The following is a 26488-nucleotide window of genomic DNA, read 5'->3' as shown; positions in this document are numbered from 1 at the left end:
ATCTTTTTGTTGCTTCCCAATTAATTTAACACACTGCACTAAAAGAATGTGGAGTTAAAGTACATACATTTCAGTGTGCAACAGGAGAGTATAGGCGCTTTGGGACGAACTACTTTGTCATAACGAATCGCTCTGTTGCTTAGTAACATGCCCTGTCAATCATCTTGTCACATCCTCCACATTTCTTTTCTGATTAATATTCCACCATACTGGAGACGAAGTGACACATTAAAAGCCATTTGCGGCTCTTTCATGCAGAGAAATCTGCTCATGTGTTTGCATAATGATGCATTCAAACGTTAATGACCAAACGTGTCTTGATAAAAGTTCACAATGTTGTTGCAGATGAAACATGGATAACATGTAAATAAATCAGGATGGAAATTATTAATCATTTAAACCACTTTACCTAAGAATCTCCACTTAACCTTCTTTCTCCAGCATCTGCCATGCCAGAAAGCATTTATTGTGTGTGCTTAAAAAAAAAAAAACTTGACAAGAATGAATGACTACATGTGATGTCTGTCTAATTTGAGTATTTGATGATGAGTGCTTTACTGGCAGCCCAAATTTAACTTTGTTTTAGCCAAGACGTCTATTTTTAAACATCTATTAGACATATTTTAAACACAGAATTGCTTGGTGGGATGCTTGTAGATTTGATTTTACTCATGCATGTTGGATACAGTGCATTATGGGGTAATATTAGCCATTAATTAACCATGTACACAATGCCATCACCTACAGTCTATACCAGTGTTCACCCAACTTTCTCCTGGAGGGCCGGTGCCCTACAGATTTTAGCTCCAACTCTAATCGAACACACCTGAACAAGCTAATCAAGGTCTTACTAGGTATACTTAAAACAGGTGTGTTAAAGGCAGGTGTGTTGAGGCAAGTTGGAGCTAAACCCTGCAGGGACACCGGCCCTCCAGGACCAAGATTGGTGACCCCTGGTCTATACTATACTACACTACTCTATACCTGGGTGTTATTTTTTATTGTGATCTTAATTTTAAGTCTCATATTAATCAAGTTACAAAAACTTGTTTTTATCATTTGGGAAATATTGCCAGAATTGGTTCTTTCCTATCTTTCAATGATGCTAAGAAATTAATTCATGCTTTTATTTTCTCTCGGCATGATTATTGCAATGCTATTTGTTTTGGTTTACCAAAAAGTTCTATAAGGAAGTTGCAACTGATACAAAATGCAGCAGCCAGAGTTTTAATGAAACTGAAGAAACAAGAACATATTACACCAGCCTTAATAGATTTACACTGGTTAGCTGTGCACCTAAGGAAATATTTTGAGATTGTTTTATTAGTTTATAAGGCACTAAACAAACATGACTCCTCCTTACATTTCTGACTGCTTATCGAAATATAATCCAAACTGTTTTCTACGCTCTTCAAGCACTGGACTTCCACTCTGTAAATCTGATGCGATCTGGCGACATTTCTTTTAGTCACTTTGCTCCCAAAATTTGGAATTGTCTCCCAAATGAAGTGAAAGAATCCCCCAGCATTCATGTGTTTAAAAAGCATGTCAAGATGCACCTCTTTAAAATTGCGTATGAATACAACAGCTTGTGAAGTGTTTGCATTTTATGTATATTGTATAGGTGCATGTATGTATGCATGTACGGTGTGTGCATGCATATGTGAGGACTATTGTGTGTGTGATTGTGTAGATTAATGCATTTATGCGTGTACATGTATGCTTTTATCAGAGTACATATTTTGCTTATTTTGCTTTATTTGTCTATTCTTTTTTTAATTTGGTTTATTTTAATGCTTGTTGGTTGTTTGTGAAGTGCTTTGAGTTGCATATATGTAGGAAAAGTGCTATACAAATAAAATGTATTTATTATTATTATTATTATTATTATTATTATTATTATAATACAACTGCAGGTTAACTATGCCTATAATCACTTTAACTGTTGAATGCTATTAGTTACAAGTTAATAAGCAACTAATAAAATTATAATAAAGTTATATTTTAATTTAATTTAAATTTATAATTTAATATTGTTTTATAATTGCGATGTGACATTTGGCTTGTTACTGGGGTTTTTTGCAAGCTAGTAATTCTCTGCATTTTTAGAAAATTGTTGTTGTATATTTTGTAGTGCTTTGAGAAAAGTGCATCATAAATAAAATGTATTATTCTCATTATTATTGTAACTAATACCTTAATTTTCTGATTTTGTAAAGCTGCCTGTAAACGATAATTATTTTGAAAAGCACAGATCTGCACTTTGAATTTTAACTGGAAACAGTAGACCATTAGTGTACCTTTAAAATACTCAATTCATTACGCTGTACTACAAATTGAGACAGATTAAGACATATTTTCAATATTTAGGAGTGATAGTATTTAAATTGGGATACAGCATTTGTGTTGGCGACTTTAAAAGACATTTAGCATTTTTAAAGTGACAGTGCATCAGTGTAGTTTTCAGGGAACTAGCAAGATATAAACATGTAAAGATGAGAAATTGCACCTCTTGGTAGCGAGCGAGTCCTCCATTGACGGCAGCATCGATGACTCCGTTTAGACACATGGTTAGCGGGTTGATGTTCTGCATCTGCCTAGTTTGACACTGCGTGATCAGCGTCCGCAACTGCAGGTTCTTGTTTTCAATGACCTCAATGGCATTCTCCAGTGGACTCACTTCCACCTGTGATGAAAAAATATATTGTACGTTACACTAATAGTACATTACGCCACAAAAACCTTGAAATAAGCTGCCAGTAGGGCTACATTTTCGGTTATTTTACAGACTTATGTCTCTATATATATTATACTTTATATTATTTAAAACTATAAAAATGACAATAAAAGTCACTTTGTTGAAGTGTAGAGTTGAATTTTCAACATCAAACGTCAACAGAGCAGAGATCAACATATAAATAATGTAATTCACAACCGTAAATAAACGGAAAACACTTAAAAATCAGAAAATAAGCAAACTTTTAATTAACAGATTTGTTTTACAGTGTAGAGTTTTTCCTTTAAGCTTAATGCAGTGTATGTGTGTCAGAATCACACAACAGCAGAAGTTTGCTGGGATATCAGCTTACCAGTTCCCTCCTCTCCACTTCAAACCATCGAGAGATGCCTGGCAGACTCTGAACAAGTGTTAATGTCGTCCTTTCTACCCACAGGCTCTAAAAACACACACAAACACAAAAGCAAAAGCTCATTGAGAAAGCACACTTCAACTGTCAGAGAAAGTCCACAAAGTCCCACAGCGGCTGCAAAATATACAACGAGAGAAGACTTTCCTCCTCCAGCATGTATAATACATATCATTTAATCTACACTTTAAGCAGCTCATTCTCAGCAACACAGACTCCACATATTAAATTTCGCATTCATAAATTCATTTCCCCTGTATAACAGAGGAAGAACTTCAGATTGCTTGATTGGGATATTCAAAACCACCCCGGTCCAATATAATCGCATCATCTGGATGGCATCGCAGCCCAAGTTTACCTCCAAATGAGATTTTCAGACATTATTACTGGGCGGTAAGTGGAGCGGGGTGCCGAGTACCCCCGGTGTCTCTGAGAATATAATATCTGGCAGGCTAAACAGTTTATTTCAAACACAGTAACCGCCGGAGGTCGGGGGGAAATCTAACCCCCGCGGTGGATCGAATCCACGCCGAGGCTGTGATTGTCTGTGCTGGATATATTGAGTGAGAAGGGGAAGGGAAATGATATTTGGAAGGAGCCAGTCTCTCAGTCCCTAAAACTTTAATTAGCCTCTCTGGACCGAGGCTGTGAATAATGCAGCATGTGAGAGAACACCTGAGCTCCACACACACACACACACACACACACACACATATACACACACTCAAAGTGAAAGAATGAATAGTCACAAGAGTGAAAAGTGAAAGAAAAATGACATGAAAAGAACACAGAGTTCACCCCCTGAATGAAAAACTCACACATTATTACTCGCCTCCATGACTTTTTTTACCATCTATACAATTTGAAGAATGTGCTGGTCATTTTATTTTTGGCCATTTACAATGAACAGCCTTCAGAAGGGACATAAAGGGAATGCAGAACAGTTCATATGGACACTAAGACTTGGACACTAAATTACAAACTCAAATAAGGCGTACTTGTGGCTTTACGATTGATCCAAAACTGGGAATTCTAGAAAATGGCATCTTCAAAAATTCACATTCAAGTTCCCCAGAATTGCTGGATGTAAATGAAAGACAAATATAGGACAGAATAATAATAATGAGCAGAAGCTCAATAGTCAATGGGTTAAACACTGCAGCTGGAATTGATCTGAGTAGGATAAGGATCTGTCTGATCTTAACCTTTAGGAGAGTTTGGACTGCAGTGATCAAACCTTCGTCTGCAGCAGGAATCAAAAACTAATCTGCATTGAGGAGCGTGTTGTGTGGACAGAGAGCTGGACCAATGTTCACTTCATTGGTGAAAGCAAGGTTAATTTAATTAATTCTGATGGAAAACTTTATATTCCAAAAAACTAAACCAAAGTTGTGCCAAAGTCAGTAAAGGTGGAGATTAAATGTTTATGGTTTGATGATTTTATTCTGCAGCAGGAGTTGAATCTCTAAGGTGTTGTTTACAATAATACATTTACATTTAAAAAGTGTAAGTTTGAAGGACTTATTTCTGAAATATTGGACTGAATAATGCAAACCATTGTTGAATATATAACAATGTTTATTCGTTCCAGTTGAGATTTGAGAAATCCTTACATTTGTACATGAAATACTATGTTGTAAAACAGTTCTATAAATATAAGAGGTAATGACCCATTCACACGGGGCGTCAATGCCTCCTATTCACTTTGAATGGGGGACGTCAGGCGTTGTCGAACTGAAATGTGGGTTTGCGGCGCTGCTTCAGTGGCATTGCTAGCTGCAGAGGTTGGGACTTTCTCAACTTTTCAAGTGCCAACGGAAGCGTCAGCCAATCAGATTGCTGTATGCAAATGCACTAGCTCAGACAGTAGACGATTCCTGACTAATTTCATTGGCTGACACTGCTATGACGATTGCGTTAGCCCCAACTTAAGACACGGCCCCTGTCAGGCGTTGACGCTGAGGCCTCATGTAAATCGCATTAAAATAATGGTCTATTAGTTAATGCTAGCCAATACTAACAAGAACAAACTATTAGTACATTTAATAAAATACATTTATTATAGTATTTATTCATGTTAGTTAATGTTAAGTTAAATGATGCTAGTTCATGTTAACTCACTGTGCATTAACTAATATGAACAAGTGCAATTATTATTTTTTAACTATGATTTATAAATACTTTACTAGATTTTTTATGTTTAACGTTAATAAATACATGAACTAATGGACCATTTTTTGGTAACACTTTATTTTGATGGTCCATTTGAGTATTAGTAGACTGTCTGCTTAATATCTGCTGATACTGCTCCTTTAACAGACATTTCAAGTACTATAAGAAACACTGCAAGTATACATGTCAACTTGCACTAACCCCAACAGTCTACTTATAATCGAATGAGAATTAGTTGGCATGTAGATGATATCTAATCTAAATTCAACGAACGGACCATCAAAATAAATGTGACCATTTATTCTAAAGTGTTACCAAATAAAGTATTAAAACGCATACGTTTTTTAGCGGCTATACTGTACTTGGTGTCGACACTACTCTGGCATCTTTAATCCATAAAAACTAAGCATTTTAAAAATGCTAAATGCCTTATATTTCAGTGTTTTTCTATTTCAGTATAGAAGGACTAAAAATTTTCACTTTTCTATCCACAATCACTCTGAAGATTGTTTTTCTAAATAATAATAATAAAAAAATCAATGTGGTTGTCATAAAAAAAGCATTTTTAAAACAATAACGCACTTGTTTACTTGTTTCCATATGACAAAGTCAATGCAAACTGGCAGACTCAATGCAAACTTTAAGGAAAACAGCAACCAGCACATTCTTCCAAACATCTCTTTTTGTATTTGACAACAGAAACAGTCATATATGCATAGAGGGACACCAAAAAAGCAAATGAATGACAACGGAAGCATAAAATCTAGTGTATATAAAGGCACACAGAATCCATTAGCTCACCTTAAATTCGTTTTCTTTGTCCTTGGTGCCCTTGTGAAATGGCCGGTCATAGCGAAACCTCCAGATGTGGTTGACCTTATAGAAGCTCTTGATGTTATCGGGGACGCCGTCACGCTGCAGGACATCCTGGCTGTCTGGGATTGGCGTGACAGCATAGATTTGCAGATCTGGATGAAGATCCGTCAAGGAATTTGCAATGTGTGACGCTCAAAAACAAATGCATTTGAAGTGCAATAATATTATATTATTAATAAATCTCCTAAAATGAATGAATGACTTTGCACATTACAGACACTCCAAAAAAAAATGATGTTTGCTGTTTTATTCCACCTACTTCTTTACATTTGAAGTAGAACAACACAATTACTGTTATTTTTTTTTTTTTTGGAGGCGGGAACAACTTAATTTTTAGACTTGCAGATCAGAACAAATATTTGTTGCAATGTGTGATGCTCCAAAATAAATGCATTTGAAGTGCAACAATAATAATAATATATTCATAAATCTTTTAAGAAGTGTTTTCATTCAAAAAAATCTATTTTAAAACAAAAATGCACTTGTTTACATGGCGCCATACAAAGCTACTGTATATATGATAAAGTCAATGCAAACAGCAACAAGCACATTCTTCAAAACGTCTCTTTTTGTGTTTGACAACAGAAACAGTCATACAAGCATAAAACAAATGCATTTAAAGTGCAATAATAATATTTTAATAGATCTTTTTAAATGAATGAATGATTTTGCACACTACATACACTCAAAAATATGACATTTGTAGTTTTATTCAACCTAGTTTCTTTAAAATGAGCTGAAACAACACACTTATTGTTTTTTGGGGAAGGGGACAACTCATTTTTTTATATTCAATCTACTTAAATTTGTATAAACTAGAACTAAAAGATAACACAATATTTATCTGAGCTTTTAATCCCATGCCCTCCTAGACATGCTTTGCGCTCATCTGATGCTGGTCTCAGTCAACGCAGGTAAAATCAATGGAAGGCATTCTCTTCATTGGCACCTAAGGTATGGAACCCTTTACCCTCAGATATTCGCAACACAGACTGTTTTTAAATCATTTCTTAAAATTACTTTTTACGGTTATTATTAGTTTTAGACCTATTACTATTGTTTTTATGTGTTTTTAATTATTGCTTTTTTGCATTTACCCTTGAATCTTTTAGTGCTGCACATTTTAAATGTCTGTAAAGTGCCTCGAGGGGCTACTTTTAAAGATGCTATATAAAAATAAAGTTTATTATTTAATATTATTATTATTTTTATTATTAAAAGTTAACTTAATTCAGGCTTCATACACATTTTTACTACTAAAATTCCATGACTTTTCAATGACTTTTCCAAAACTTTAAAGTAAATATTCATGATCTTGTTTCAAATTTCATGTTATGTCTATGTACACTTAGTAAATGACAAAAAAATGCATGTTCAAATTTATTACAGCATATCAAAAAAATATATGACAATCTATGGGGTTTATATTTATTTTTATATCTGTAAAATAGTTTTTAGAAAGTATCTTGCTGTCTGCGTGAAAGTTTCATAATGATGGCTTGTGTTTTCAAAAGACTTAAGACTAGTACAAAGTATCCTTCAGCACTCACAGTATCTTACCTCTGCAGTTAGATATTGCTCTCAAAATGCATCTTGATTTACAGTGAAAGAGAGGCGAAGGTAAAGTTGGTTTAGATTTTTTTAAGTTATTGCTTTTTTCTACCCATTTAATTTTGTTAAAGGATACACATCAAATATAGTATCAAGTATAAGCTAAGTTCATCTCAAATATTTTTTCAGACCTTTTCAGGTTTTCCAGAACCGTATAAACCCTGTTAATTCCTTCATGTCCTCCCAACACAAATCGTTTGTGTGGAACCCAGTATTTTTTGTAGTGTATGCATATATTTACAACAGTTTTATACAGTATTATTTGATTATTTAATATTAACTTTTATATTATATTATATTATATTATATTATATTATATTATATTATATTATATTATATTAATTATATTATATTATATTATATTATTTTATATTAATTATATTATATTATATTATATTATATTAATTATATTATTTTATATTATATTATATTATATTAATTATATTATTTTATATTATCTTAATTATATTATATTAATTATATTATATTATACTATATTATATTATATTAATTACATTATTATATTATATTATATTATATTAATTATATTATATTATACTAATTATATGATATTATATTAATTATATTATATTATATTATATTATATTATATTATATTATATTATATTAATTATATTATATTATACTATATTATATTAATTACATTATTATATTATATTATATTATATTATATTATATTATATTATATTATATTATATTATATTATATTATATTATATTATAAAGACAGAGTTCAATAAGAGATTTTGCTGTATTACTGCTATCCCCTCCTCACCAACAAAAGCAGACAACATTCCATTTGGAAAACACCCCCCGCAAAATGTTGAAAACCCCAACATCATGTGCCTTACAGATACGAGTTCTGATCAGCACATAAATATGAATCGAGCAGGGCAGACATCCAGGAAGACCAATGATTAATCGCTGGCTTTGGATAACAAAACGCTGCGCTCATGCAGTTTGACCGGGCCTGTCTGCTCTAATTGTGCTGAGGAGGACGTCACAAATTCTCTGAGCTCCAGGCCTCCAGGTCCGTGTCTCATCAATTGAGCAAACGCTCTCCTATGACCTGCTGTCTCCACCGCTGATGTGTGCACAGAGAGAGGGGAAGGGGATCGATTAGCAGACACGTGGATGTGTAGTTAAAGTTAGCGACTCTGGCTTTGCTGGAGTAGGGCTGATGTTCGATCACACTCATGTACTGTAAATATTTTATAATATGCACAGGTAGTGTTTTCAGCCAATGATAAACTTCCAGTGAAAGGTTTATGTGACTATTTTCAATTTTACATGGTTCCTTTGACGGATGTTGCAATGTAATTAAAATACAATCGGTTAAACAGATTTAAGTGTTCATTTAGTTGTTTAAGCGTAAAACAAGATGAAAACTAGCGCCATCAGTAACAGTAGGATACTGAAACTCCATTGAAAATACTGGGATGAAATAAATTTCCATATTTTGAAGACAGGACATGGAAAATTTTTATTTATCAATTAGGCGGTGAAGATCACTGATTTTGAACGAAATCAGGTCTTAAACATGCTGATTTTATAATAGCATGACATTTAGTGCTTAGGCTTGCTGATTGCAAACTAAAAGTCAGTGTGCATTTACTGTACTGTCTATTAACGAACAATCATATGTTAAACTTGTTGGCAAATCACCACCAGGTCCCACAATGATATTGGTGTAGGACAATTTGTAGTATCACAACATTGGGAAAGTTGACTGCGACTCCCAAATAATGTGATTTCAACTTAAAAGTCTGTGATTAAAGTAACAGGAAGGATGTTTCACATCAAAATGCTTATTTAATGCACACCAAATTTAATTCAAACTCTAGTCCTTAAGGCCTGGACACACCAAGGAAGATGTTCGAGAGGAAATACAAAGTAGTTAGTTGTCATTTTGTTGAATTTAATAAATATTTGCTTTGATAACTATTTAATATGGATTATGAGAATATCAGACATGTTTGCACAAGCAAATCTTTCTATGGTGAGTATGAATACTGTGAAAATGGTAAGCACTGGTTTGTTTGTGTGCAGCACTAGTTCCCTTTTTGTTTTAGCCAATATTTTTATTAGTTGTTTGTTTGTGGTATCGCTGGTTTTACAGACACCACATGAACATCACATTAAAATCAAATGTGGAACACATGAAAAAAAAACAAGTGAAGCATATACGTGGTTATGAAACATTTGATTTTTTTGTGATCACATTTCCACATGCGAGTTTCATATGAAAATATTTCAATACGTGTTCCATTTATGTTCCATTTATGTTCCACATATTTCACATGAAACTGCACAGGTTTTCTACCTCTCGATCATATTTTCACATGTCTTCAGTTATTCTTATTTGGTCACAAGCTTCACATAAAAACAATGTTTCACTAGTGTTCCCCATTTATGTTCCACATATTTCATTTGCGTTTTTTTTATTTTATTTTATTTTATTTTATTTTTTTATTCTGACCGACTGTTTTCCACACTTCATTTCAGTGTATTGTGTTCAGATTCCTAAGTATAAGCTATATTAAAAAAATACCAACTGTTGTGAACCTGCAAAAGTTAGACTCTTTTTAAGGCAGAGATGTGTGAAGGATACACTGGGCTTCAGCCTGGTAAATGGTCTGGTCAGGCTGGTTGGCGTGTTGCATTGCGATGGCATGAGGGAACTCATTGAGCATGCGCTGCTGGAACGCCTCCAGACGCTCGTAGTCATGACCACGACACACAAACTCCTTATTCTGCACATCACACGCACACACACAAATAACCTGGTTAATACTGACACCAAGTGGACTTCAGAGTTACTGTCAGAGACAAAGAAGACACAAACCCGTAGAAAGAAGGGGAACTTCTTGCCGTAAAAGCCCACTCTGAAGAACTCCGGCTCCAGCCGCTGTTGGTCCATGATTTTATCGTAAAACGAAGCCTCCATCATCTGTGATTTGCATATGGTTAGCAGACTGGTGCACACACTTCATGCATCTAATTAATTGTGAACATTTCCTTCATAAATATATATTTGCATGACAATATTCCACATTCTCTGCCTGTAAATGTTAGATAAATGACTTCTGTTATGAATGGCATTCTTGTAAAATGATGCATTAAGTCACTAATTAGGGTTGATGTGTAAGAGTTATGTTAATGAAATGTTGATCCCTTTAAGAGCTAAGGGAAATGCGCTTCTTTAAAGAGCTGTAACTCACCCTCATCTTGCTGAGGTTTCTGTAATCGTAGTAGGATTCATACTGGTCTGCTAACTCTCTGCACAGGAGGATGCCGTTCTCCCAACACTGAGGAGAGAGGAGCGTTTTAATTCACATGCAATTTTATAAAGTACCAGTAGGAGACACTAGAGCACCATTAATATGAATAAAATAGAAAATAAAATAAAATAAAATAAAATAAAATAAAATAAAATAAAATAAAATAAAATTAAATTAAATTAAATTAAATTAAAAAATAATTAAATTAAATTAAATTATTTGAATACAAAAACATTAATATTACTTTATATTTCCTAATTAAACCAATAATATAATAATAAAATACAATTTGCCTACAAAAAGTTAATTAATATGGCTTAATATTTTCTAATTAAAGGAAATGCTTTTTAAAGCAAGCAAGAATAAAGCACAAATAAAATAAATATAATGCTTTGAATACAAAAATATATGAATATTGCTTTCTATTTTTAAGTAAACCTATAAAATAAAACATGATTTGTCTACAAAAAAATAAACTAATAAGGCTTTATATTCTCCAATCTATTGTAGTTTGTACTGTACTTTTCTTTTATATGTCAGCGTGCACTTTGATCTGCAATATTTTATAGTGCTTAAAAAAAAGATCAGATCTATTTCATTTGCCAAACACTCATACACTAAGACGTATATCATTCATCAAGCAGAAACGTTTCAGTGATATTACTTTCTAAATCCTGCATCCCGACAGATGACTCCTGCCACAATGAAAGCAGACAACAAATGCACTGATTTTTCACTCTCATCAGCAGACAAAGTGATTAAGTCGCTGATTATGTACATAGCATTTCGTTGTGAAGGATAACTGCTCGAAATACAATCACCCATTGATAATTTCATAACAAGAAGCAAGATGAAAAATGAAAGGAAAAATGCAGAGAAAATTCAGACCTTTCCGCGATCAAAGTTCTGGATGATTGTGAGATGCAGATACTCCTTTCTCTGCCACTCGCTCTGCATGGGATAACTCAAAAACTCCCTCAAGGGCCTTTCAGACCATTCCAGCAGCTCGTCATACAGCAGAAGAGTATACGAGGCCTCTGTAGAGACAAAAAACATGATAAAATAACAGTGGAAAAGAAGATTAGAGAGTGATCCATCCATCCATCCATCCATCCATCCATCCATCCATCCATCCATCCATCCATCCATCCATCCATCCATCCATCCATCCATCCATCCATCCATCCATCCATCTATCTATCTATCTATCTATCTATCTATCTATCTATCTATCTATCTATCTATCTATCTATCTATCTATCTATCTATCTATCTATCACCTTTTTAAACATTTACACTAAAACATTTCCTGGATAAACACATACTTATCAATTTAAAAATATGCGTTATATTAAAATATGTTTTATCAAAATATGTTTTTCCTCCCCTTTCAATAAATATGTGCAAGTATATACATAGTGTATATCTCATACGTACACATCACGCTAGAACAGTACTTTACAAAATAACCTTTAATATCTTTTTGGTTATTATTTGTTTTTTTTTTACTTTAAGGTCAGCAGAGTAGTATCATGAAAGATTAGTTTAATAGATTTGTCACATAATTAAGGTATTAAGGTATATTATCATCGATTACTGGAAGTAATCTGAACATTTTCTGTCATTTTATTCAGTGTTTTTTTTATTATTATTATTTTAGATGTAATTTATGTTTTTTATTGTGCTTCAGTCTATGCAACTTATGAAATATGTGACTATAAAAACAGCCACAATCAATAGTGTAAATATTTGGGAAATTAAGATTCATACATAAGATTTGCATTGATGTGTGTGATTGTTAGAATAAGAAAACATTTGACAGAGATGTAACTATCTAAAAATCTGAAATTTGAGGGCTCCAAGCATCAAAATACCTTCAAAGTTATCAAAATTAAGTTCTTAGCAGTGCATATTACCAGTCAAAAATTGTGTTTTGGTATATTTACAGTAGAATACATACAAATATCTTCATGAAACATGATCTTTACATAGCATTCTAATGATTTTTGGTTTTAAAGAAATATCAATCATTTTCACCCATACAAATATATTTCAGTGTCACACAATCAATCAATTTAAATTTTTCCCAACTTGATGGTCAAGAATAAATTCTTATTGTTATCAATGCTAAACACTTAGTATTGGCTTAATTTTCCATAAATCTTCTGGAAGTAAAATTTTGATATAGGGCTCCAGAATACAGAAAATGTAACTCATAAAATATGTGACCACAAAACCAGTCATTAGTGTCAATATTTAAGAAATTAAGACGCATGCGTCATCCAAAAGCTTGACTAGATCGTATAAATAGGATTTGCATTGATGTGCGGGATTGTTGGATGAATAACAATTTGATTAAAAACATTGAAAAGACAACTATTTAAAAATCGAGATTTTGATGGTTGCAAACATCAGATCACTGAGAAAATCAACTTTAGATCTGTCAAAGATTCTTAGCAATGCATATTAACAATCAAATTGGGTTTTGACACATTTACAGTAGAAAATGTACAAAATAACCTTATGAATTATGATCTTTACTTAATATTATAATGTTTTTGGCATAAATTAACAATTTGACCCATAACAAAAACACAATTTTGGCTCTTCCCAAAAATATACCCAGTGGAACATAAGATTGGTTTTGTGGACGAAAGCCATGGATGCTTAAAAAAACGTCTCTTTCTTAGGATAACCTCAAATATAGCCAAGCTGTGATCTAACAATTAAAAAAATGTGCTTTGTTCTCTGATGTTATTTTCTCTGCCTTACGTGCTTCAATCTGATAGCTGAAGTACCTGTGTAATTCTGTGCTTTCAGATGCAGGTCATACAGCTTGTGAATGTAGCGGATGTACATCTCTTCTTTGTTCAGCTCCGTTTTGTAGAAGTTCTGCAGAAAAGAGACAAAGAGCTGTGGAGATGATGCTCTTCAAATGCTTCTTAGCATCGCTCTGCTTTATATGAATGGATTTTTAAGAAGACACTTGAAGAACGTATAAAAGCAAAAAAAAAAATCATTCCATTCTAGGTCATCAACAATAATAGGGAAAAAGATGTGTTTTGTTGAATTAAAGCGCTAAAAACTTCTCTTTTTCTTTACCTCCAGGTCTTGAACCAAGACTGAGAGCCTTCACTATAAATCTAAACTGAGATGGAACGATACTCAAAGCAGGTTTTGAGTGAATAATACTTATATAAAGTGATAAACATTGATATAAAAGATAGTGAATAACGTACCAGCAGACTGACTGTACAGCCGATCTTTTTTCCATCCACTTCTCCCAACTTCATACAGTCTCTGCAAAACAGAAATGTGTCCAATGTGACAAGCAGCAGCAAAGTTGCATTTTTAAGAGTGTTGTTAATTGAGACATTGTTGTGAGCCATTTTGTCAAGCGTTATTGGATTTCTAATGCATTTTGAGAGGTCTTATTGATCGAGTTTGAGGCTGTTGTGGACCGTTTCATTGCAGTTTACATGTGCTTTAATGCGTGTAATTGTTTTCTCATTTTTTGATGAGGGTTATGGATCGAATTGTGATGGGGTTTCATTTTGTTTTGTTGCAGTTTGACATGCTATGCATTACTGTGTCTTAGATGTCGGTGTAGTTGTTAATGTAAATGATCTATTATATGGTGAATTACAAGAATATGTGTAGTGTGTGTTATTTATTTTTCACTGATTAATGAGGCAGTAAATAAAAAAACAGTAATATTCTGAAACATTATTGCTGACATTATTTTTAAAAAGACTTCTGTGACAAAATGCTGAATTATTTGCATCCTCACTCAAGACATAAACATGAAATAATTTTAATATCCTGACAAACCACCTGTAGAGACATTCTTCTCTCTAAATGCATCGAACTTAGCTTAAACTCCATCTTAAGACCCAATAAGGAAAACAATGTTTACCTGTGAATGTACCACACAATCATGTTGCACAACTTGTTTTCCTCAACCATCCTTTAGCACAATATCTTGCATTTTTGTTCAGCAAAAGTACTTGTACAGACTATATATAGTCAGTTGGGTTGTCGGTATAGCTAAATACTTATAGTATATGTAGTGGTTAGTATAGATAGATGACCAGTACATTAGTTATATATAAGCTTTAAAAAAGCTCTCATGTCCAGTCTTGTGTTCATATTTATGATTGCGTATCTTTATGTAGTGCCATGATCCTGTTAGATATGACATTTCGTTCCACTGTATTTCCACTCATGTATTGATATAACAATGAAGCTCAACTTGGCTTGAGCATAAAACAATTACTATTATTTACTGGTTTATTACCTGCCTATTATTAGTTATTAACTGTTTATTAGTAGTTCTAAAGTATGATCTTATCCTTCAACCCTAATCCAACTTCTACCTTACTGACTATAATTGCACAGCTAATTAGTGGTTTATTAAGCTAGTAGTGTTAGTTAATGAGTTGTTAACATTGTGAATTGTGAAAGCATCACCGAAAAATCTTTGCAAAACAAACAAAAGTATTTAGTGCTCATTTTGTTCAATATAACGCATTGCTGTTGAATAAATATGCTGTTTTCTCTCTCTATCAGGAATGTATTAAATGTGAAAAATGGAAATTATATATTTTCATGATTTAGTTCAATATAGTGCATTTCCCATAAATAAACATAGTATTGGCTCTCTCTTAAACTAAAAAACTTTAGTCTGAACAGCTAGTATTTTATATCAGTTTAATGCATCTCTGTTGACTAGATATACTACTCTCTCTCTCTCAAACAATGTCTGAACAGCTAGTATTTTATCTCTCTATGATTTACTTCAATATAACGCATCTCTGATGATTAAATATACTATTCTCTAAAATAAAAAAAACATCTGAGCAGCTAATATTTTATATTTAGTTAATTGATTTCTGTTGACTAGATATACAATACTCTCTCAAAAAAATGTCTGAACAGCTAATATTGTATATATTTCCATGATTTAGTTCAACATAATGCATCTCTGTTGAATAAATATACTATTGTCTCTCAAAAAAACTGTCTGAACAGCTAATATTGTATATATTTCCATGATTTAGTTCAATATAATGCATCTCTGATTAATAAATATACTATTGTCTCTCTCTCAAACTAAAAAACAACGACTGAACAGCTAGTATTTTATATCTATTCATGATTTACTTCAAAATAATGCATCTCTGATTAATAAATATACTATTGTCTCTCTCTCAAACTAAAAAACAACGACTGAACAGCTAGTATTTTATATCTATTCATGATTTACTTCAAAATAATGCATCTCTGATTAATAAATATACTATTGTCTCTCTCTCAAACTAAAAAACAACGACTGAACAGCTAGTATTTTATATCTATTCATGATTTACTTCAAAATAATGCATCTCTGATTAATAAATATATTATTGTCTCTCTCTCAAACTAAAAAACAACGACTGAACAGCTAGTATTTTATATCTATTCATGATTTACTTCAAAATAATGCATCTCTGATTAATAAATATACTATTGTCTCTCTCTCAAACTAAAAAACAAAGACTGAACATCTAGTATTTTACATCTATCCATGAATTACCTCAAAATAATGCATTTCTGATTAACGTCTCATTCAAAAGACGGCACTCACTGAGCAGTATAGGGTCCCCATCACTATACTTGGGCATTAGGACCAACCAATAAATAAGCTATAATTATTATTATTATTACAGTGAAATAATTTATCAAATATAACAGGGTGAGGTGAGCTTGTGTCGTGGACTCTCCGCCCGCTCTGAACATACAGGTTTGGTTTTCAGCAGCGGTGTGAAGGAGCCGCCCACAACTCTTTCTAACAAGCTACAAGTCGTTTATATAACTAACTTAATCTTACTTATTAAACAAAACATTGATTCACTAGCTTTTCTTAATGGTATTACTATAGTAGAATATAGCCTAAGGTGGATGTATAGCATTTTGCAAAAAAAATTAAAATAAAAAGTTATGTTGTGTACATTCTGGCCAAATCTAACTCAGAATCTTATTCTTATTAATCAATCTTTGTATATATTATTCCATATATTTATGATTTATAGTTTTTTTTTTACCAATTTAAGAAGTTTGACAATGCTAAGATAAGTATTTTGCAATGTGGAATGGTTTTTAACTTATTTATGAACTATTTATGGACATAAAATTAAATAACAAATATCCTGGATTTGAAAAATATTGTGTTCCGGGCCTTCAGTGAGCTTAAGTAATAGTTTAATGTACAAAAATTTTGAATCAACTTGACTGTTGATGTCTTAAATAATAATGTCAAATTACCTAAAAATTACATTTTTAAAAATGGATATATCCCATTTTGCAATCCCATTTTTCAAATAAACGAATGTCTCTCAAAAAAATAATGTCTGAACAGATATTGAATCAATTTACCGCATATCTGTCGACTGGATACATAATTCTCTCTCTTTTTTTTTCTTTTTTTTAAATCATCCGAACAGCTAGTATTTTGTATAATTGCATGGCTCTCAACTCTTAAATTCAGACAGGACTGATGTGTTTTTCTGCTCAGTGTCATACCTGTAGTCCAGCAGTCGCTCCATTAAGCGCGTGACGGTGGCGATGAGAGAAATCCCGCTCTCTCTCCATGTTTCCCTCTCAATCTTCTTCAACAGACTGACAGAGAAAACACAAAACAGCAGAAAAGAGTCACATTTCTGTCCATCACATATCACATCATGCCCTACACACACACACACACACACACCTGTCCAGCACAACACATACGTCATCTTACCTAGGATATGGACCGAACAGAGGAATTCTAGTCCAGAGCAGCATTAACAAAATAAAGTCATGTTAATAGATTAATGTCAGCAGCATCCACTCATACTGTGTTAGTGCAGTTAGTAGAAAGTAAGCGGAGTAAATGAAGAATGATACACAGCTTGAGAAATAAAATCAGCTGTCATGCAAAAATCCATAATTTTAATTACTCAAGTCATTATTGTAATTTAATGTAAAATTCCTGTTACAGTGTCTAAAAATGGTTTCATTATTTTCAGAAAATATATACTTTAATTATTATTAAACTAGATGTACGTTAAATATAATGAATATAATAACAAATATTCATCAGATGCAATTACAAGATTTCTGCAGGTTTCACTGACTTGAATTTAAGATGTTAAGACATTTTAAAGACCATAATGAATTAAATTTTAGACTCATAAAGGGCTAAAGGCTAAGGAACTGTTCAAATGGCCCAGATGGAAAAGATTTTTATTTGACCTATCAAAAAATATTTTTAAGTAATTTAATACATTTAAAAATACAATAATAGAATAATACAATCGGTTAAAAATTACATTTTTAAATAAAACGTTTCAAGGTTTATTGAAATGGATTGTTGGTGATTGTATGGCTTTTGACCAGACTGGTTAGCTATACATGAACAAAGGAAAATTAAGACCTACTTAAAAAAAGATTTAAGACCTACAACGCAATATCTCTGCAAATTTAAGACTTTTTAAGGCCCAAAATTTGGATTCTGAGATTTAAGGCATTCTGAGACTTTTCAAGAGCCTGCAGAAACCTTGAATATACCCTGATGCAATTGATTTTGTTTGTTATTTTTTTTCCATTTATTTGTATTTAATTTTTTGTGTTTTTTATTATTATTTTTAATAAGTTTTATCTTATTTTTAAGTCTTTCTATCAAAATGGCGGCAAAAAATGAAATATTAATAAATAAAATCGGCAAATCACACATTGTAATATATATATATATATATATATATATATATATATATATATATATATATATATATATACATATACATATACATATATATATATATATATATATATAGTTTTTCTAATTTTTGTAATCAAATGTAAATCACAATGCTCTTCCTATTGTATAAATCCTAAGTTAACATGCCTAATAAATGTATTAAATTATTTGCAGAAAAGATATACAGTGAACTATTATTAAGCTAAATGTGCATTGAATATGCTGAATCTCATATACAACAACATTCATTAAAGTGATTATTGTCACAGATGCAAATAACTGTTATGCAACTAATTGTTAAAGTAGTTTTTGCATTCATTTGTATTTTTATTGTTTCTGTATTCCTTTTTTAAATAAAATTAAGTTGTCTCTCTTTTTGAAGTCTTTATATTAAAATATTCAGCAAAGTTCAAGCTAAAATGAATTAGCAAATACACATTGTAATAGATAGATGAATAGATGAATAGATGGATAGACAGACAGTCAGACAGACAGACAGACAGAAAGATATTTCTATTAATATTTGTAATCAAATGTAAAGATTTGATAGCGCTCTTCCAGATAACTTTGGTGTTGTGACCAAATTTAACTCGAACTCAATTTATTAAATGAACAACAGCAGAAAACAAAAATAAACATTTCACCATCGGCATCATTAATTATTGTACTCAATTTAAGTTTAGTCAATTACTTTCACTTATTTTTTACAAAAGTCTATTCAGGCCTTTCAGGCATGGTGTTGGATGCTCTCCACAATGATGCATAACATTAGAAATAACCATCATTTACAAATCACTGCGACACCCACTATTAAGAAGATAAAGCTTAAACCGCTGTAATTCATCTAATCAAGCATGTATAGTTATAATTTTTCAATGTTTCGACTTACATGCTGTTGAAAAGCTCCCTGTAGGTCTCGTCTCCTTTGCCCTCTGACATCAGGCTGTCCAGCTTGTCTATGAGTTTAGCTTCCACCTGTGGAATAGTGAGATACAAAGTGAGTTTTTTTTTTTGAGAGGTGTCCTGCAGGTATCCAGAAGGGGGCGCTGTGTGACCTGTTTAAAGTTTCCACTCCGCCGCTGCTCCCAGTCCATCATATCATGGAAAATGGGGATCATGACGTTCCTCAGGTCCGGCTGAGGTACAAGCGTCACCTCCAGAAATGGGCCAATCATCGCCGGGATGAAGTTTAGCTTGTGCTCTCCTGCAATACAAGAAATGGATGTTCATCACTCGTATGAATAAGATGCGAATATGGCAAAGATTTTGAGGTAACACTTAGCAATTAGGTTGTATTAGTTAATGCTTTTACTGGAACAAACAGATGAATGAACAAACAAACAATGGACAACACATTTATTACAGTATTTGTTGTTAATTGTTGTTTGTTGTTAACAATCCTGAAAATTATTGTTAGTTCATGTTAACCCACAATGCATTAACTAATGGTAACAATCAGAAATTTGAATGTTTTTAATGCATAAGTAAATGCTATACTATGATTAATAAATGGTGTAAAAGCATTGTTTATAATTACTTTGTGTTAGTAAATACATGAACTAATAAAACCGTATTGTAAAGTGTGACCGACTAGGAATGACTGTACATACCGCTGTCAATTTCAATTGTACATATTGCTGTCAATTTCACATTGTCGTATTTGCACTCTGTATTTTGCACTGTAGTTGTATTTGCACTCTCTGTATTTTGCAATGTAGTTGTATTTGCACTCTCTGTATTTTGCACTGTAGTTGGACCCAGCACCTAAGCTTTCACTCATTATAGCTCACGTGCTGCTGATGATGTGACAATAAAAGTGATTTGATTTGACTTGCCTAAATTTTGCCACATGCTGAAGATCTCGCATCCCATCATTACACGCATGTCTCCATACCTGCACACAAACAAAGCACAAATTGGAAGAAAGAAGAAAGGGGTATAATACTATTAAGATCCTGTACCAGGTTAACGATCAAAATACAATTGAGACATTTGCAGACGAAGTTCTTTAAGCAGGTCATTACTGAAGCTACTTCTAAAATATTTTTTGATAGTGTAATAATTTTATGGTTAATAATAAATTAATTGTCAAGGAAATACTTTTAATTTCAGTTTACTTTAACATGACAAAGTCAAATCTATTATTCAGAATATTCAAAATAAGCTAATTTGTTACCTATCATTTAAATTATAATTGAACTTTTTTCATATTATATTAACTAATAGAAATGACAAAAGCACACACACATAAAAAAAAACTGGAAAACAGGACACAAACAAACTACAAATTGCAAAAAAAGAGAAAAAAAAGAGAAAAGAAAAGACTAGCCCCCAATTAAGGATGAACACATAATTATTTGATATTTGCACACTAACTTATTACTGAAGCTGTCTTCAAATTCATTTTTGGAACTACTTTAACTTATTTTTGCAGAAATAAAATAAACATTTGCATGCATGAATGAATGAATGAATAAACAACATAAATAAAATATAATATTAAATTAAACTAATGAATAAGACAGCGGATGCCCTTCCAGCCGCAACCCATCTCTGGGAAACATCCACACACACATTTACACACACACTCAAACACTACGGACAATTTAGCCTACCCAATTCACCTGTACTGCATGTCTTTGGACTGTGGGGTAAACCGGAGCACCCGGAGAAAACCCACGCGAAGGAAGGGAGAACATGCAAACTCCACACAGAAACACCATCTTGCTGTGAGGCGACAGCACTACCTACTGCGCCACTGCCTCGCCCATATAATTTAAATAATAAATATAATTTAATTTAAGATATAATTTAAAATATAAAAATTACGGAAAATGTTAAACTAAACCAAAACAATATAAACAAACTAAAACAAGCCTAATAAAGGAAACATTTTTATTAATAAGATCATTTAGACAGGTTTCCGGCACTCACTTCTCTAGTATTTTCTTTTTCTTCGAGGCAGAGAAAGTCTCGAGCTGAAGGCAGGTCTGGTTGATGAATATTACAGACAGACAGAAGTACGAATCCCAAACCTACAGGAGACAAAAATGTATATTTTTATAGAGGCTTAAATAAAACAAAAGATCAACCATTTCTAGACTGAGAACAAACCTTATAGTCAAACTTCTCACTGAGGAAGTTTTTTCTTAAAGCATCCGACAAGTAGAGCACAGTGGTGATGATGATGCTGAAAATATAAATGAACCGGATCGCATATTAGATCAACATGATACAATCTCACACGTTAAAAACACCATTATGTTCAAGTAAAGGGGTGAAATAATGCAGCTGACTTATTGGTGACGAGCCTCATGACAGTCCAGTCTTTGGGGAACATCTCTGGCCGGATCAGGATCCGAAAGACAGTGAAGATGTGCAAAAGAAAGTCCTGACCAACAGACAGTTTCATGAGTGTTTATGTGTGTGATGAAGAGATGTCAGTGAGATAAAGTGTACTGCAGACTCTCACCCGCAGGTCTTCTTTACTGGTGAATCTCTGCAGGAGCTGCTGATAGTGTTTATCCTTCATGTGCCTCAACAAAGCCAGAAGACAAGACACAAACTCTCCCTGAAATATATATTCAACACATTAGAAACATACAGTGACAGAAATAAATAATAATAATAATAATAATAATAATAAGGTAGCACTTTAGGTATCAATTCTCACTATTATCTACTGGTATATTAATAAAATATTAGCTATTTTTTTAGTATGGAACAAAATCAATGCCAAAAGTATTGAAATAAAATGCTTGTTGAATAGCACAAACTGAAAAAAATAATACATTAAACTAACAACTGCTTGCATTTTAATGACTTAAATTTCAGTGTTTGTATTTTTTAGGTCCTGAAATTTAACACAGCTGTTTATTTAAGATGTGAATTTTTCAACTAAAAATATTTCAAACACATTTGCATACTTAATAATTCATATTCAATTTCCAGATTTCACTTACAAAATATTTAATACCAGTGAAAAATACTAAGCATAATATTCAAAGGGTAATTTTCATAAGGTAATTTAATTTTATTTCAGTTCAAAAAATTGCTTCCATAAATTCAGTGGATCAAATTTGGCTCTTAAAATCTGACATTACTTCCGGGAACTACAGGGAAAGCAACAGATTGCAGATTGACAATCTCCAGCTGCTTTTTCACTAGCAGTTGGACCAATTTAAGTTTTTTTAACCAGTAAATAAGTGAGGAAAAAAGCTTAAAACAGCACAAAAGTAGCATTTAATATTGTCAATGTCAAAATTAACAACCGAATTTGATCCACTGAATTTTTGGAAGCGAATTTTTCAACTGAAACAAAATAGATTGAAAATTGTCTTTTGAATATTATACATGACATCAGGAAATTAAATATGAATCATTGAATTGTTAAGTATATAATCATGTTTGAAATATTTTTAGCTGAAATATTCACAGCTTAAATGAACAGCTGTGTTAAGTTTCAGGCCCTAAAAATACAAACCCTGGCAAACCAGGTCAATAAAATGCAAGCAGTTGTTATTTCAATGTATTATTTATTTCAACTTGTGCTATTTGATAAGCTTTTTATTTCAATACATTTGGCATTGATTTTGTTCTATATTAGTAATTATTAGTGTTGACTAGTGTTTTCTGCATCATCCTATTCTGCATTTCTGATGTAATACCTACCTAAACCTTAATACCTATTAATAAGCGGCAAATTAGGAGATGATTGAAATAAATGTCAGCACATGGTTTATTAATAGCAAGAACTACAGCTTAAAATAAAGTGTGACCAAAATGAAAACTATTGACATCATTTTACAGAAGCATCATAACACATTCAGCCATCAGTTTGCACTTTTATACATTTTCCCAATTTTCCCAAAAATCTCAGAGATGCAATGTCAGACACAATGGAGTCATGCATGGAATGCACTCAATGGAGCTAGTGATGTCACTTTGAGGGGTAGGGTTGGGCATTAAAAAGCATTGCATGCAGCTCAGATTGCATTTCAGATTTATTTATTTATTTATTTATTTATTTATTTATTTATTTATTTATTTATTTATTTATTTATTTATTTATTTATTTAAGACATGTAATAACCACCATTAACACTTCCTTATGTGTTAATCCACTTTCTTATGTGGATTTGAATGGGTGAACTATAAAAAATTTAATTACGTAGTATAAAGTAACTCATATATTTAAACAAGACATTAAAAGACAAGATAAAATAAATATCGAATAATTTGAACACTTTTTAGATATTTTCAGTATAAATTTCCCTAAAAAATACAAAGCAGATTTAATGTGGCTTTAGCAATAAACGGCTCATATAAATTCATTACACACAACCTGTCTGTACTATGGGGAAAAATCCACATTAAACATAAAAGTCTGTGTGAACATGGATGAATAAATTGGAGTAAGGTTTGCATTGGGAATCAGTCAAATCTGCTGCTGCTGGAGAGACTTTGATGTAGAAAAAACCCTGTGCTTTCTTCACCCTGAGGGCTGCTTTCTGATGCTCCATCTCGGCACGCTTCATCCTCACGTTTATTCTTTCTAAACATTTGTTTTTCAAGCCATTGCATTCATTATTATCCATGTTGAAAACAGCTGTGCTTTTCAGGATTTTTTGAACAGACAAAAAAAAAAAAATCAATAAATCAAACGAGCAGTCTTTATTTTGAAACAGAAACCTTTGATAACATTAGAAATGTCTTTACACTATGATGATTATAAACATTAATGTTTTGTACAGCCAAATTCATCCTAGATGAACAAAAATATCAGTAAGTTCTTTTAAAATGATTTTTAATGAAATTAATAACTAATAATAAAAATAAAATTACTAATTTACCAATGTTGAAAACAATTATGCTGCTTATTATTTGTCATTTATTATTATCATTTATTACTATCAGCATTGAAAACAGCTGTTTTACCAGATTTTTTTAAACTAAAAAAAAATTTAAAGATTTTTTTTTTTATTTGAAATAGAATTTGTTTGTAGCATTAAAAGCGTCTTTACATACTAGATTAGTAGATTAACAAAAACATTAGTAGTTCCTTTTTTTTATTCCCCACCATTTTCTATTGTTTATTTTTTTTTTTATTTGTAATAAAATGATTAATACAATTATTAATTCATAATAAAAAATACAATTACTAATTTTGAAAACAATGACACTGCTAAACATCTTCTGTGATGAATGTTTTTTCAGTTTTGATGCACTTAATAATTAATAAAATTACTAATGTTGAAAACAATTTTGCTGCATAATATTTCTTTTCTTTAGTCTCTATTTCCACCTGGGGATACTCATCCCGAGAACCCTACAGACTATGCATTCTATTGATGTGATCCAAGAGCTGTGATGAGATGATCACAAGGTATCCATAATCCTGGACCAGGCCGTATCCCAAGCTGATGCTGTGGTGGTCATGGAGGAATGAAGTGCATGAGACTGATTGATGATGGACCACAGTACAAACAAGTCACCGCATTGATCCTGTGGGCCAGCCTGAACACCCGCCGGCGCTCTACTGTAGTTCTCCACAATGGACGTCCAGCTTCTCCAACCTCCAGCACCTATTGTAGACTGCAGCTTCACACAGACAGCTTGGCCAGAAGAATAATGGTCGTGCCCAACAGAGCCTGGTTTCTCTCTAGGTTTTTTTTTTTCTTTACTTTTGTCTATTGGGGACATTTTTTTCCTTGCCATTGTCATCACTGGCTTGCTCAGATCCGGACTTGTGGAGCTGCGCTTCGGTGGATTTGCTCTTCAGTGTTTGAACTATCAGCAGTGAAATTTAAACTACACTGGACTGAAACAAACTGAACTTCAACTATGAAATCTGGACTTAACCAGAACTTCTATGTTAAGCTGCTTTGACACAATCTCCATTGTAAAAAGTGCTATAGAAATAAACCAGAGTTAAATGTTATAGTTTTATTTTATTAATTGAAAGTAAACATTTATTTTACACTATTTTAAATGTCTTTACTATGCCTTAAATGCCTTAAACTAATTAATCCTGGCTGATCTAAAATATTATATTTTTTCTCTGAGCTGAAAAACTTCTTTGTAACCTCAGTTTCTAGAATATATGCATTGTTAATTAACAAATTTTGAAAACTGCAGAATATTATTTTGCAGAAACAACAGGTCATTCAATTCTAGGAGTCTTTATGTTTGATGTGTGCTGAACAGCAGTATTCACTTTGATTAATGCCATACCGTAACATCTTGAACTTGTGGCCGTAGCGTCGGCCCTGCAGGTTGTGGCCTGTTAGCGACTTCCAGTATAGTCCGCAGTAAAACAGCCAAAACACTCTCCACGATCAGATCCACCTCTTCAGATGAACTGGAATCCTACACACAGAAGCACACAGAAACACACACAGCAGAGGTCAGTGGTGATTTTCTGACAGGTTGTTAATGGCAGAAAGGGTAAGACGGTCATGAAAGGTTCAGCTGTCGTTTCAGCTTATACAAATGCAGGAAGACACACATACGCGCACATGCACACATCGCCTTTATCTTCAAGGTCAGGCTGAACGTCTGCATTTAGACCAGAATCAGCATTTTCACATCCCAGTTTTTCCGCTGC

At 32.5% G+C, this 26488-nt stretch overlaps 1 protein-coding gene across 12 annotated transcripts in view; it reads right to left on the bottom strand.

Moving 5' to 3' along the window:
• The window catches only part of dock4b (dedicator of cytokinesis 4b), a 191979-nt gene that overhangs the window by 26609 nt on the left and 138882 nt on the right, over positions 1 to 26488 (bottom strand). For 7 of the 12 annotated variants that reach the window (XM_073946666.1, XM_073946667.1, XM_009299987.5 and 4 more), the window contains exons 25-42: positions 26116 to 26250; positions 22355 to 22453; positions 22179 to 22273; positions 21997 to 22072; positions 21817 to 21917; positions 20718 to 20776; positions 19938 to 20086; positions 19772 to 19857; positions 17667 to 17762; positions 14345 to 14405; positions 13904 to 13997; positions 11994 to 12142; positions 11046 to 11132; positions 10670 to 10774; positions 10436 to 10577; positions 6120 to 6286; positions 3090 to 3176; positions 2510 to 2686 (exon numbers count right to left, since the gene is read on the bottom strand). In XM_073946666.1, coding sequence (XP_073802767.1) covers positions 2510 to 2686; positions 3090 to 3176; positions 6120 to 6286; positions 10436 to 10577; positions 10670 to 10774; positions 11046 to 11132; positions 11994 to 12142; positions 13904 to 13997; positions 14345 to 14405; positions 17667 to 17762; positions 19772 to 19857; positions 19938 to 20086; positions 20718 to 20776; positions 21817 to 21917; positions 21997 to 22072; positions 22179 to 22273; positions 22355 to 22453; positions 26116 to 26250 — 1965 coding nt within the window. Of the gene's footprint in view, positions 1 to 2509; positions 2687 to 3089; positions 3177 to 6119; positions 6287 to 10435; positions 10578 to 10669; positions 10775 to 11045; positions 11133 to 11993; positions 12143 to 13903; positions 13998 to 14344; positions 14406 to 17666; positions 17763 to 17883; positions 17911 to 19771; positions 19858 to 19937; positions 20087 to 20717; positions 20777 to 21816; positions 21918 to 21996; positions 22073 to 22178; positions 22274 to 22354; positions 22454 to 26115; positions 26251 to 26488 lie in introns of all 12 variants that reach the window. The other 5 variants (XM_005164996.6, XM_005164998.6, XM_005164997.6 and 2 more) reach the window with 1 other exon arrangement.

Source organism: Danio rerio, chromosome 4 (genome assembly GCF_049306965.1).
Source record: "Danio rerio strain Tuebingen ecotype United States chromosome 4, GRCz12tu, whole genome shotgun sequence".
In the NCBI taxonomy this organism is placed as follows: Eukaryota; Metazoa; Chordata; class Actinopteri; order Cypriniformes; family Danionidae; genus Danio; species Danio rerio.
This window is presented reverse-complemented; position numbering and strand designations above follow the sequence as displayed.